This window comes from Colias philodice, chromosome 6 (genome assembly GCF_061535455.1).
Source record: "Colias philodice isolate Cphi_HAF_F1 chromosome 6, ilColPhil1 Martin Lab GWU primary, whole genome shotgun sequence".
NCBI lineage: Eukaryota > Metazoa > Arthropoda > Insecta > Lepidoptera > Pieridae > Colias > Colias philodice.
The window spans coordinates 9,219,773-9,233,155 of NC_143091.1; the positions used below are offsets into that span (position 1 = coordinate 9,219,773).

The following is a 13,383-nucleotide window of genomic DNA, read 5'->3' on the forward strand; positions in this document are numbered from 1 at the left end:
TCTCGATCGTAGTAACATTAGCCTTAGCTGACCGTCAACCCTATGCATGATCAAATAAATCTCAATAATAAGGCTGCGTTATTGGGCGTATGATTCGCGCGCAGCGTCACTGCGGCTGGGCGGGACGGGAGGCTCGCGGCGGCGCGAGTTCGCGCGCGACATTCTAACCCCGCGGCCCGACCGCGCCACGTCCGGCGGATTGTCACGAACCTATGCACGAGCTCAGGACTCAGTATTAACATAGCAGTGCAGTGCGAACGGTGTTGTCTCATGTAGAGGATTCAGTGGTGTGTTGCTCGTGTGATGTGGGGAGTGCGATGGTGCTAGCGACCATGTCTCGGCGCCCACTGCTGCTCCTCACCCTGTTGGCGGTCGCGCTTGCCAACCAGTTAGAAGATATACCCCACAATGAGTAAGATCTAATATCGTTTCATTACTCGCATTACTCTATAATTATGCAATCTGTGCTTTATTCATGATATACATACTCACATAGCTGATTTCTAATTGCTTCGTAGTATTTAAGCTTTACGTTTAGCGCTGCTCTCGCTGAAATAATTCCCATTATGATTGTATTTTATAAAGAACCAGGATTACATTCGAGTACCTATAATATACTGTTACGTGTTATTTTATCAAGCTATTAGATATATGTTATGCAAGATTTTAAAAACAAAAATGTACCTACCTACTAGAAATCCTGTCTTAAAGTAGGACGCTAAACACATCTATCATTATTTCATTATTATAATCTTTAAGGTTCAAGTCTTCGTCAGTAGATTGCTTTAATTGAATTGTAATGCTTAAATGAAATAAGCTTTCTAAGATATAATGTGCCGGTTGACCGAGCTACTCTCGAAAAGTTTCTTATCAACTATATATATCTATAAGCATTTAAATAAGTACATTGATAATTAATTAGGATACATAATTTAATTTTAACCGATCGTGATTAATGCTACAATTTGAATTATTCGAGAAACAAATTAATAATTTGTTTTGACATCGATGATAATGGATATAGTTGGTACTGTGTACTACGAGTTTTATTTTAAAATACTGATAGAAGTGAAAATGAAACTGAAATACAATTGAAACATCGCCTCGCCTCGATTATAATTATTCGACGCTATCTAGCTCCAGCATGCCATCTATCTACAGACTCCTAGCTTACTTGATTTGATCGAATCTAGTTCAAATGATGTTGTATTGATCTAATGTGTGCTTTTGAGGTGTTTTAATAAGGTGATGGACTATGCTGTATTTTTTCGTGATAGTTATAGAGCAATTCATTAATTGTATAGTGTATACTTAATACTGATTGTATTGATTAATGCATCCGTAATTCATATTCATCGTTTCAAATTCAATCTTCAAAGTTTTATTTAGAAACATAAATTTATAAATGTTTATTATGAGTAGCAACGCGACGTAGCAACTAGCAACTACGTAGGTATAACGTAGTCATCATAAAATTCATAATCATCAAGTAATGGCTAATTTTTTTAATCATGATAAAATTAAATTCATTTTAAACTATAGAACTCTTTGCTTAGCCATCCAAATAATGCAAAAATATTATTTACACTTAGAAGTAAACGTACGCGGCCCATTCGTGCACTAAGACTATATGACTAGAGTCACATAGAGTCACCAACGGGGCGATACATTTTATCATAATGCGACAAAGCTTATTGCACATTAAATACAAAACATAGATAGAGCGGCGAGTGAAGACAGCGCTGGTAAAGCCCACATCAACAGCAAGAACAAGGGTACTTTCAATTAATGTTAAAAGCCATGCTTGCACGGTGCAGACCACGCGTAATTTAAAAGGGGCTGCGTGCCAAGCTAGTGTCGAGACATGGCTGGTTAAACGTGCATCGTTGACTTGATATTTTGATAATAGCCAACACGTTTCTCGTGCAAAGCTCTTTAGGAAACTTTAACCACAAATAAGCAGCTTTTTCGTAGCTTATTTCAAATAGTTCGCATGCATGCATCTAGTATGAAATATAGTAGAATTTTCAATTCAATTGGAATTAACAAAATTACGAATTTTTATTAAGACATACGAAGAAAAACCTTGCATCTTAATTTGTATTTCCGAAGAAATATGAACCATTTTACTATGAACGATATTCTGACTAGTTCACTAAGCACTCACTGACAGGCAATTACACATCCTGTCAGTCGCCAAATTGCTAGGCTTCTGTTATTGAATGTTGCAACACCGTAATGGACTAAATTTGTTACTTAATAAGTAAATTTAAAGCAGCATTAGTTAAATCACAACTGAATGAATTTGTGACGCAGTAGACAAAATAATTAATCCCAAAATGCAACACAACTCTACATGAAAACTCTTCTTATGCAGATATCGAATAAATATCTAAATTAAAATAATTTTCATTAACAGCTTCGTATAATGTTTCACATATGACCCACGATTATACATAACACCGAATATTGCATTACAATTAAGCGTAGGTAACCAACGTACAAAACAGTATAAAATTTTACTTAAAATAGAATACATTCACATTATTGCAATCCCATTATTCTTTCATCCAACTCAATTGCTGTTACATCTCTGTATTGAATCGATAATTCAAAATCGAATCTATAATGGCGTGGCGTTGTCTGTCCCCCCGTTTGCTGAACGAAAAACTTTCTCAAGAGACAGCTTGAAGTTCTGAGATGGATCAATTTTTGATAAACGACCTTTCGATGGTCTGGCATGCTTTGGATGACTGGACGTCTGCATTATATTATTTTGAAGCTCATGATTTTGTCTTTTATGTGTTTTTATAAAATAATTGGATGCTATTCGATTATATATTAGAATTCAATAAGTTTACTTAAATATATAAAATAATTTATAAATAACACTACACCTATATACACTACTAGCTTTCCGCCTGCGGCTTCGCCCGCGTTTTCAAAAAAAAAACCCGCATAGTTCCCGTTCCCGTGGGATTTCCGGGATAAAACCTAGCCTATGTCACTCAGAAATGATGTAGCTTTCCAACAGTGAAAGAATTTTTCAAATCTGCCAAGTAGTTTCGGAGCCTATTCAATTCATACAAACAAACAAACAAACAAAAAATCAAACCTTTCCTCTTTATAATATTTGTATAGATTTAGAAATAAAAATTCTTCAAATTATGATTGACTTCACGGCATAGTAAGAAGTTTAATAAACAATTAAACTAAGTATTTAATGTTAAACTACAGATTACGATAAATCATGATCTAAAATTACTTTCAATTTATGAAGCTTTGACCTCTGCCTTTATCAGCGGCAAATATCAGAGTCTGCCACACACCCACCTAAACCTTTCAGGCGCGATAAAATTAAACAGCCCACAGTTAACTAAATATAGCTTGATTAGGCAATAAAATGCTGTAAGTTAAATGGCTCTTCTGAACCATGATTGCTTTATTTAATTATTTGTTCATTGTGTGATAATTTGAGGATATCGTAATCATTATTTTTCAATAGATAGGTGATCACGTTAAGCATTTAATATCAATTATATTTAGAATAAATGATTGCAGTATGAAAGTTTAGATATATTCCTTAAAATTGTATAATCTTCTTATATATAAAAATGAATCGCAAAATGTGTTGGTAAGCGCATAACTCGAGAACGACTGAACCGATTTCGATAATTCTTTTTTTATTATATTCCTTGAAGTACGAGGATGGTTTTTATGTAGAGAAAACGTAAATGTGTACCACGGGCGAAGCCGGGGCCGACCGCTAGTCTTTATATATAAAAATGAATCGCAAAATGTGTTGGTAAGCGCATAACTCGAGAACGGCTGAACCGATTTAGATAATTCTTTTTTTATTATTTTCCTTGAAGTACGAGGATGGTTTTTAGGGTTCCGTAGCCAAAATGGCAAAAACGGAACCCTTATAGTTTCGTCATGTCCGTCTGTCCGTCTGTCCGTCTGTCCGTCTGTCACAGCCGATTTACTCGGAAACTATAAGTACTACAGTGATGAAATTTGATGGGAATATGTGTTGTATGAACCGCTACAAAAATATGACACTAAATAGTAAAAAAAAGAATTGGGGGTGGGGCCCCCCATACATGTAACTGAGGGATGAAATTTTTTTTTTCGATGTACATACCCGTGTGGGGTATCAATGGAAAGGTCTTTTAAAATGATATAAAGTTTTCTAAAAAACATTTTTCTTAAAGTGAACGGTTTTTGAGATATCAGCTCTCAAAGTCGTAAAAAGTATGTCCCCCCCCCTCTATTTTTATAACTACGGGGTATAAAATTCTAAAAAAAATAGAGGTGATGCATGCTAATTAACTCTTTCAACGATTTTTGGTTTGATCAAAGTATCTCTTATAGTTTTTGAGATAGGTTGATTTAACTGTAAGTTTATTATATTTGCTGCTACGGAACCCTTTGTGCGCGAGCCCGACTCGCACTTGGCCGGTTTTTTATGTAGAGAAAACGTAAATATGTACCACGGGCGAAGCCGGGGCGGACCGCTAGTATACTATAATTTTATTCGTAGTTTTATCGGCTATGAAGTTGCGGTAAACCCAGGTATAAACCATAGGTACAACACTTTCATTATTTAAATGGGAAATCATTTATGCAAAATATTTCTCCTCATTTTTACAAAGCCCGTATTAACCCTTGGTAAATTGGTATTCAGATTCATGATACATATTGTTTGCATATTGTAAGTCCTTAATTATTGCTTTTTACTCATTAAATATTGTAAAGGTCTATTTGATTTGGGTTTACGCAATATGTACGTACAATATCTTTGAATAATATCAATAAGAGATGGAAATTGATCTCACAATTTGTTTTACGGTTTTCTATAAAAAACATGTATCATGTTTTATTTTTTATTTTACTTGTTATTTTCTTGAGCTAATATCTTATTCTAAAGGTTTATCTACATATTATCATAACCATGACCAGCTTGTTCGTGCTAAATCCGCAACATATAACATATTTTATTTCATCATAATATTTTGTACAAATATTTCAATCACGTCAAGTGAAACAAGATAAATATGTTCAGTCTTGCAAAACCGCACAATTTGTAGGCGTGCTTCATTAATTAAATGATATAAAATTATCCGTACACAGTGAAGAAAGGCGAGGGGAGTAATGTAGTACAATTTACTAGAAGCGTAGGCGTCAGTCGACGACCGGAGGCTCATATTGCTGAATCGTACTGCATTGTGAGTCGTGGGCTGAACGAATATATTCCTATTTTTTTATCTTGATATCATCCCTGAATACACTACAATAGTATGTAATTATGTTTTACAATGGATGAATTTTACCAGGAGTTGATAGGGTTGAATTGATGTTGTAGTTATTTTTAAATATGATTGGATTATTTGTTTATTACAGAACATATTCATTTTGAACTAGTATATAAGACAACAGCTAAGCAGTGTTTTTCCATTGTGCATCAAAATATTCAAGGCTTGGCTAGCAAATTGTTAGAAATAGAATTGTTTCTGAATGATAACAATATTAAAATATTTTGTGTAACAGAACATTGGCTTAAACAATGTCAGTCGTTAGTAAATATTGAAAATTACAAATTAAAAAGTATATACTTTAGGACACAGGCTATTCACGGAGGTTCTGTTATTTTTGTACATGATAGTGTAAAATGTAAAGAACGAACTGACATTGTTAGTCTTTCTGTAGAACGGACCATTGAACTGTCCTGTGTGGAGCTGGAGCGTTATATTATTGTTTGCGTTTATAGACCCCCTTCCAGTGACTATAATATGTTTGAGACAGTCATGGAAGAAATATTAAAGCGTCTAAGCAGGAGTAAAAAAAAAGTTATAGTATGTGGTGATTTTAATATTGATTTACTTTTACAAACACAAACGGCTACACGAATTGTTAATTTGTTTCAGTCATTTAATCTATATAAACTTTTTAACGAACCCACACGAATTACACCTACTTCTGCAACTTGTATTGATAATATATACTGTGACTGCATCTGTTTAGAGAAAAATATTCTCAATACATTGACTTCGGATCACTGTGGCCAGAAAGTAGTTTTTGAATGGGATTGCATACCTACATTTAAAAGGATTAATGTTAGGCCTATAACTAAAAAAGGCATTAATAAATTTAGGAATAATATTAATAAAAACCTGCCCGTACTAAATGATCAATCCTATCCTAATAGTCCTTGTGAAATGTTTAAAAATCTTTTTAATTTAGTACATAAAGAATTTGAAAAAATATTTAAAGTTAAATCTTTAAATATTACCAAGGATTTACCATTTAGTAAATGGGCGACAGCTAGTATACATAGGTGCAGGAACATTCTTTATGAATTATATGGTATGAAGCAATATAATAAAGACCCATCTTTTCTTAGTTATGTTAGAAATTACTCAAAAATTTTTAAAAAAGTTTGTTTCACTGCAAAGCGTTTGTATATCAAAGAAAAAATACGCGACTCTGATAATAAAGTTAAAACAGTTTGGTCAATTATTAATGGTGAAATGGGTAAAAGCAAATCAAGTAATACCATAAAACTTGTAAATAATGACAGGGTTATTGACAAAAGTGCTGATGTTGCGCTTGCTTTTGAAGAATTCTTCAGTAGTGTCCCTGCTACTATTACTAATAGTTTAAATTCGTCTTCAGCACTTGCAGAGACCTTTTTGAGGGACCATGTTGCGGAGTGCAGTACATTATTTGAATTACGACACGTAACTGCTAATGATATTGTTACTGCCTTTAAGACGCTTAATCTTAAAAATACTTGTGATCTTTGGGGAATGTCCGTAAATTTAGTTAATAATATAATAGAAAATATTGCGAAAAATTTAGCTTCCATATTTAATAAGTGTTGTGACTATGGTACATTTCCTAATTTACTAAAGCTTAGTAAAGTTATACCTTTATTTAAGAAGGGCGATCAAGAAGACTGTAACAATTATAGACCTATCTCTATTTTACCAACATTAAGTAAGGTATTCGAGAAGTTAATATTAAACCAATTGAGTAGTCATTTTGCAAATAATAATTTACTGCACACCAAACAGTTTGGTTTCACAAAGGGGCGCTCAACCACAGATGCTGGAGTTGCACTTCTAACACATATATATAAGGCATGGGAAAACTCTAAAAATGCTCTAGGGATATTTTGTGACCTCTCCAAGGCATTTGACTGCGTTGAACATTGTACTTTGTTACGTAAACTTAATCACTATGGAATTAAAGGAAAAGCCCAGAACCTCATAGCGTCATACCTGCATGATAGGATACAGACTGTAGTTGTTAATGGAGAACGTTCTAGCGGTGCGTCAATTAACATTGGTGTTCCACAGGGGTCAATTTTAGGTCCCTTCTTGTTCTTGGTATATATCAATGATCTTCCCTATTATTTGCAGGATAGGTGTGAAATAGTTCTGTTTGCAGATGATACCTCATTAATTTTTAATGTGGATAGGCATGACCCAAATGTTGACGAAGTGAACAGTGCTCTTTTACACATATCTGAATGGTTTACTGCCAATAATTTATTATTAAATGCCAAAAAAACCACTTGTGTTGAATTTTTACTTCCTAATGTAAAAAAGTTGAACAGAGATATTACCTTGAACGGGGAGGTATTGCATCCTACTGAGTCTACTGTATTTCTAGGGTTAACATTGGACGAGAAACTACAGTGGGGAGCCCATGTCAACACCGCTGCAGGTAAGCTCAGTTCTGCTGCATATGCAGTCCGAAAAATAAGGCATCTCACCGATGAAGATACGGCCAGATTGGTTTATTTCAGCTACTTTCATAGCATTATGTCCTATGGAATTCTACTGTGGGGCAGGGCTGCAGATATAGAAACTATATTTATCTTACAGAAAAGAGCCATTCGCTCTATATATAATTTACGTGCTCGGGACTCACTAAGAGATCATTTTAAGAATACTGGTATCCTTACTGTACCATCACAGTATATATTTAATAATATTTTGCATGTACACAAAAGCTCTGACTTACACACAAGAGTAGGAGATAGACACGATTATGGCACAAGGAACAAGAATAGAATTGAAATGCCATTTTTCCGATTAGCTAAAGTTAAAAATTCATTTATGGGTCAAGGTATACGCTTATACAATAGAATTCCTCATAATATTAAAGAGTTTAGTAGTACTAAATTTAAAACTTACATAAAAAATGTACTAGTTCAGAGAGCGTACTACAGTATTCAGGAATATATGGACGATAAAGACCCATGGAGGGTTGTCGCGTAAAAACCACAGGACAGTTCTTTGGCATATTATGTAGTTAGGTAGATATAAGTTACATATTATGTAAATTTATTGACATTATTTAAAAGAGCAACTATGGAGTTTCTTGCCGATTCTTCTCCATAGATACTGCTTTCCGAATCGGTGGTAAATGTTAAAATACTATGTAATGACGATTCGAAAGTGCTACTAAATAGTAGTCTAATTGAATAAATGAATGTTTGAGTTTGAGTTTGAGTTTGAGTTTGAAATTGTTTGTGTTTAAAGTATAATAATTAATAACAATAAGTATATCCAGGTGCAAGAAATAGTTGTCTCGGAAGAATTCTAACAAATACCCGCGGCCCCATCATTAAAGCGGCTCGACGGAACAAAGTCCGTGGGTGCCCACGCTGCTGATGCATACAAGATAGTCGGTTCTAGATAACTGCGATATAATATATAGTAAGAAATAGTTACAGGATAACCTTTTAATTACGATACTATAATAACCTATAAAGTAGTTATAATATTATATAGATGGTAAGTGACATATCACACTAGCGGATTGCGAGCGGTTTCAAAGCGGAGCGGGTGCGCAACGAATACGTTGCGGGCGCGCAACGAACACGCCGCGGTTGCGCAGCGAATTCGTTGCGGACGCGTGGCAGATGCGCAACGTTTACGTCGCAGTCATGTACACTCATTAACAAAATGGAATCCGTGCTGGTTGTTACTTATAACTTGTGATAGTATAATAATTATGAGATCATTATTTTTTACGAGTTTCATAACATATGTTAATGTTTAGGGTATTGTTTTATCTATTAAATCTTGGTCGAAATGCAATCAGATAACTTAATTGCTCATTAAGAAATTTCATTAGTGAAATAAATGTTAAAGCTCCTTAACTAAAACAGGGCTATCTTATTATTAGATAAATAGCAGTGAATAGAAAATTTTATCAAGCAACCAGCAACTCACTATCACTTTGCTCATAATTAGGTTCACAAAATCTCTTTATAACATACGTTGCTATGGGAGAGATTATACTGGTCAGTCGTTACATACTTTTGGAATGTATGGTACATTCTAAAAGTCCTAGTAATTCAATTTTATAGCACCTTTTTTTAACAACTCCAGTGGTTATTACATCTTTAGTTAAGTAAGTGCATTTCCACAGTACGGTTAAAATATTGAGTGCTACAGAAACGATGGAAATATTGAATGGAAGTTAGGCAAGGCGGAAGGGCTGGCTTTTGTGCGAGAGTATACAAAATGACGTCGACGCTTCTATTCGCAGCGAAATCGTTGCGCGTCCGCAACGAATTCGCTGCGCAACCGCGGCGTGTTCGTTGCGCGCCCGCAACGTATTCGTTGCGCACCCGCTCCGCTTTGAAACCGCTCGCAATCCGCTAGTGTGATATGTCACTAATATGCAGGCAATATATTCATAGTTTATTTTCCAAGAAACAATTTTATGACTAAATTCAAATTAATTCCAAACACTCGCTTGGTGAGCTTGAGCGCGTAGCGCTACGGCACTCGTAGCTACGTAGAGCTACTTTTTAATCTATATTTAACGTTATAAATTTTCCGTAGTAAATAATATAAATTTGTAGCTTTATTAAATTTAAATCCTTTTAAATATAACTCTAAAGTTTATTTTATTTATTTTACATTCTTGAAGAACATTTCGGGTTTAATCATAATGACCAAATCTCCAAAACAATGTTCATTTAAAAGTAATTTAATAAACAGATAAAAAGTATAATAAAATTAACTTTGAGATACAACATGATTTAACATTATAATTACAAAACTCAAGGGTCAAATATGTCTTATCTGTTACCCTCCATGTTATTCTTCAAAATTTCGAAGTTTTCCGTTTCAGATTATCAATTCTGTTTCTATAGAATATTTACTATTCATTTTTTGAGCCGATTCAAATCTCAAGAAATACCTTCACAAAAGTACAACAGAGAATCATTGGTGGTTTCCGAGCCGGAAGCCGGGGCGGCAAGGAAAAAATTACGGCCGGAGTGCCTATATTCCGTCAAAGGCTTTTAAAAATAATCATTTTTCAAGATTACAGGTACTTTATAATTTCTTGGAATTGCCGAAGTTTTACGGAAAATTTATGCGTTGCCAAATGAGATTTTATAATCTTTCATTATCGTGAAATAATGCACAATATTCATTACTTTTAAAACATAAGCAGCTTAACTACATATAAAAATATCCAATGACTTTTCGAAAAAAAAGCAATAAGCTAGAATCCCTAAACCCAAAGGGCTAATAAAGACATAAAAAGGACAATTAAAATTTTTATTTCCGCGCGTACCCGAGCAAATGAAACTAGTTATGATCTGTTTCCACAACGTAAATATTTGCGGAGCGGCACGCGGGGCACATGTCAAAGGCTCCGGTATTGATCTAGAGGTGCGGGGCGCGGGCGGCGCGGGGCGGGGCCCTGGCGTACTACGGACGCTGCCTTACGTAAGGCGCGCGTCTGACACCCGTCTGAACGCTGATTAATAAAACAACGACTATCGACTCGATTACCTGATAGCATCGGTTATCTAAATGAAGCAATCGTTTACATCTCACGGCTTATAAGTAGCGGAGGTTAATGCAAATTCACTTCACCGAGGTTGCTAGGTCAGCTTATATTTTTAATTTAATCCTTCACGCAATTGTAAATATGCGCACAATTTATTAACACTTAAATGAAATATATTGTATTGCTGGGGTACTTAGAATAGGGTTATTATATTTTTGGGAAATTTTCAGCGTTTTTTCCAAGAATTAAATTTTCCTAATCTGCTTACGTAATTATTATTTATTACCTATGTAATACAACTTTTTATAATTTAAATTTTAAGTGTTAAATTATAGAAAAATAGCTGGCAGGCTTTGTACTTAAAATATAAAGAGTAAGTAACGAACCAATTTTAAAATTGCAAATCACCCTTAAAAAGTGAAAGAATGCCACATACACTCCCAAATCCGTAAACAAACCTCTACATTAGCCACGCAACATCCCAGTAACCTACTTTTATTGCAAATATCATTTGAACATTATGCACAATGTTGCAAGCTCACAATCGCAAACTGAGAGGAACAATATGGGCACTCGTAAAATCAGGTGAGAGGTAAATCGGGTCGGTCCTTCAGCGAGCCCGGGTTAAACCTATTACAGTAACAAGATATTTTAAGCGGATACCCGCACACTTAATCCAACTTTCTTTTGTTTTTCAATGGCGCCGTGAGCTCGGTAAACTATTGAGTTAACGTTTCTCTGTGAGTCGTGCGCTTAAACGGTAAAACGATTGATAAAAAGGTTTGTATCTTCACGTAAAACATGCAGATGAATCTGAATGTAGCAAATATAATTGCGATTAATACGTTTCTGTGAAATAACTCTAGAATTTTTTTTGCAAATATGGTTACACCTTACAAGGCACAAAAATTTTTGTTAAGTACCTATATATTAATAGTGTTGTAATTTTATGAAGCTTTCTGTGTAGTTAGTTATTCAAATACGCACTCCCAATATACCTACGTGTAATAACTAATAATGAGGTATTTATTATAAACTCTACACTCATAATCTAATGCCTATATAAAAACACTTTTTGAATTTCGTGGGCTTATGAAAACCGCCTATCAGTGGGCATTAAAAAAAACCCAACTTCTGTGGTTGTCCGCGTAACTTGAGAACAATACCAACGAAACCTTCGCTGATTGCTAATGAGCATATTGTTGTATAACTTTGATTAAACGATACGAACTGAATATTATATTAAACCATTAAGGTTAGCTCATTCAATTAATTCGCTTCTTGTTTTTGTGAAATATAGGTACACTCAATTCAATCGCCTTTTATCGTTAAATTTCACGTATACAACACACATTAGATGATATTAAATTTAAATATAAATTGGCTTCAATACGTGTTACTAATACGAAAATAAATCGCAATTTCTATTTTGAAAATGCTAGCTTTGTCAATAAGTCTAAGTTACGGTATTTTAAATGGGGTCACGCGACGTATTGTGAAATTTAAATAGAATTTATTAATAGAGTGTTGAATCAAATGTTGCTTTTAGAATGAACCGGTGCGATAATCTCTATTTTATGTTTGGATTTATTAATGAATACCACGCCTACAATTTTACATAAAATAATACGCAAATTTCTATCAGAAAAGATAAAATATCTGAAACATTTATTCTACACATATGTTTTACTTCATTATTGGGACAATAACTCTACATTGCAAAAAAACCTTGTTGCAATAGACCTTTGAATTGACTATACTTGACACATACTACTGAGCCTTTTACAGGTAAATTAGCTTGGAGAAATTTTTGCGTTTGTAGTAGTGTATGGTCAGCAAATAAAATAAAACAACATTTTATTTTTAGTTTTTATTTTATACAGGGTTACTTGTAAAACACCAGCAACCTCGCAGGACAAGATAGCTAACATCATAAGTAACAACATTTGTTCTACGACTTTTGGCATAACGCAATAAATTATTTTTAAATGATTTTTTAAACTTTTATTGTACTCTCCTTACATTTGTAAGTCTATGTTCTATTCATTATCGAATGGACGACGCGACGCCCCCTTCCCCCTCTCGTTCGCTTTTTGTTTACGTAATTTTTGGGAGGCGTAGAGTTTATAATATTCAGACGGAAAATTAAATGAATATTTATTTTTGTATGAAAATAAAATCTAACAAATTATCAAAAGTCGTAGAACAAATGTTGTTACTTATGATGTTAGCTATCTTGTCCTGCGAGGTTGCCGGTGTTTTACAAGTAACCCTGTATATATAAGGGATTTTAAATTAAACTATATGTGTTTCTCCTCTGAAAAAGATGAGACTTTATTTTAATATTTGCACATTTAACATACATATAACTTTTACATTAACAATGTTACTAAAATGAAAAATTTACTAACCTGAAAAAGAAACGACATTTAAAGTTTAATTCTTTAGTTTGAGAAGTCAAAGGCTTGCCTCGACCATGTTTTAACACTGGAGCCATTTTGAATTAACAATATAAAGTTACAACACTTACACACAAATTAAACACTAGTTATGGCC

At 34.1% G+C, this 13,383-nt stretch overlaps 1 protein-coding gene across 1 annotated transcript in view; it reads left to right on the forward strand.

Moving 5' to 3' along the window:
• The first annotated feature begins 239 nt into the window (after nt 1–239).
• Nucleotides 240–13,383, forward strand: part of stol (voltage-dependent calcium channel subunit stolid) — a 57,229-nt gene continuing 44,085 nt past the window's right edge. The window contains exon 1 of the mRNA XM_089696659.1: nt 240–412. Coding sequence (XP_089552785.1) covers nt 318–412 — 95 coding nt within the window. The 5' untranslated portion in view covers nt 240–317. The remainder of the gene's footprint in view (nt 413–13,383) is intronic.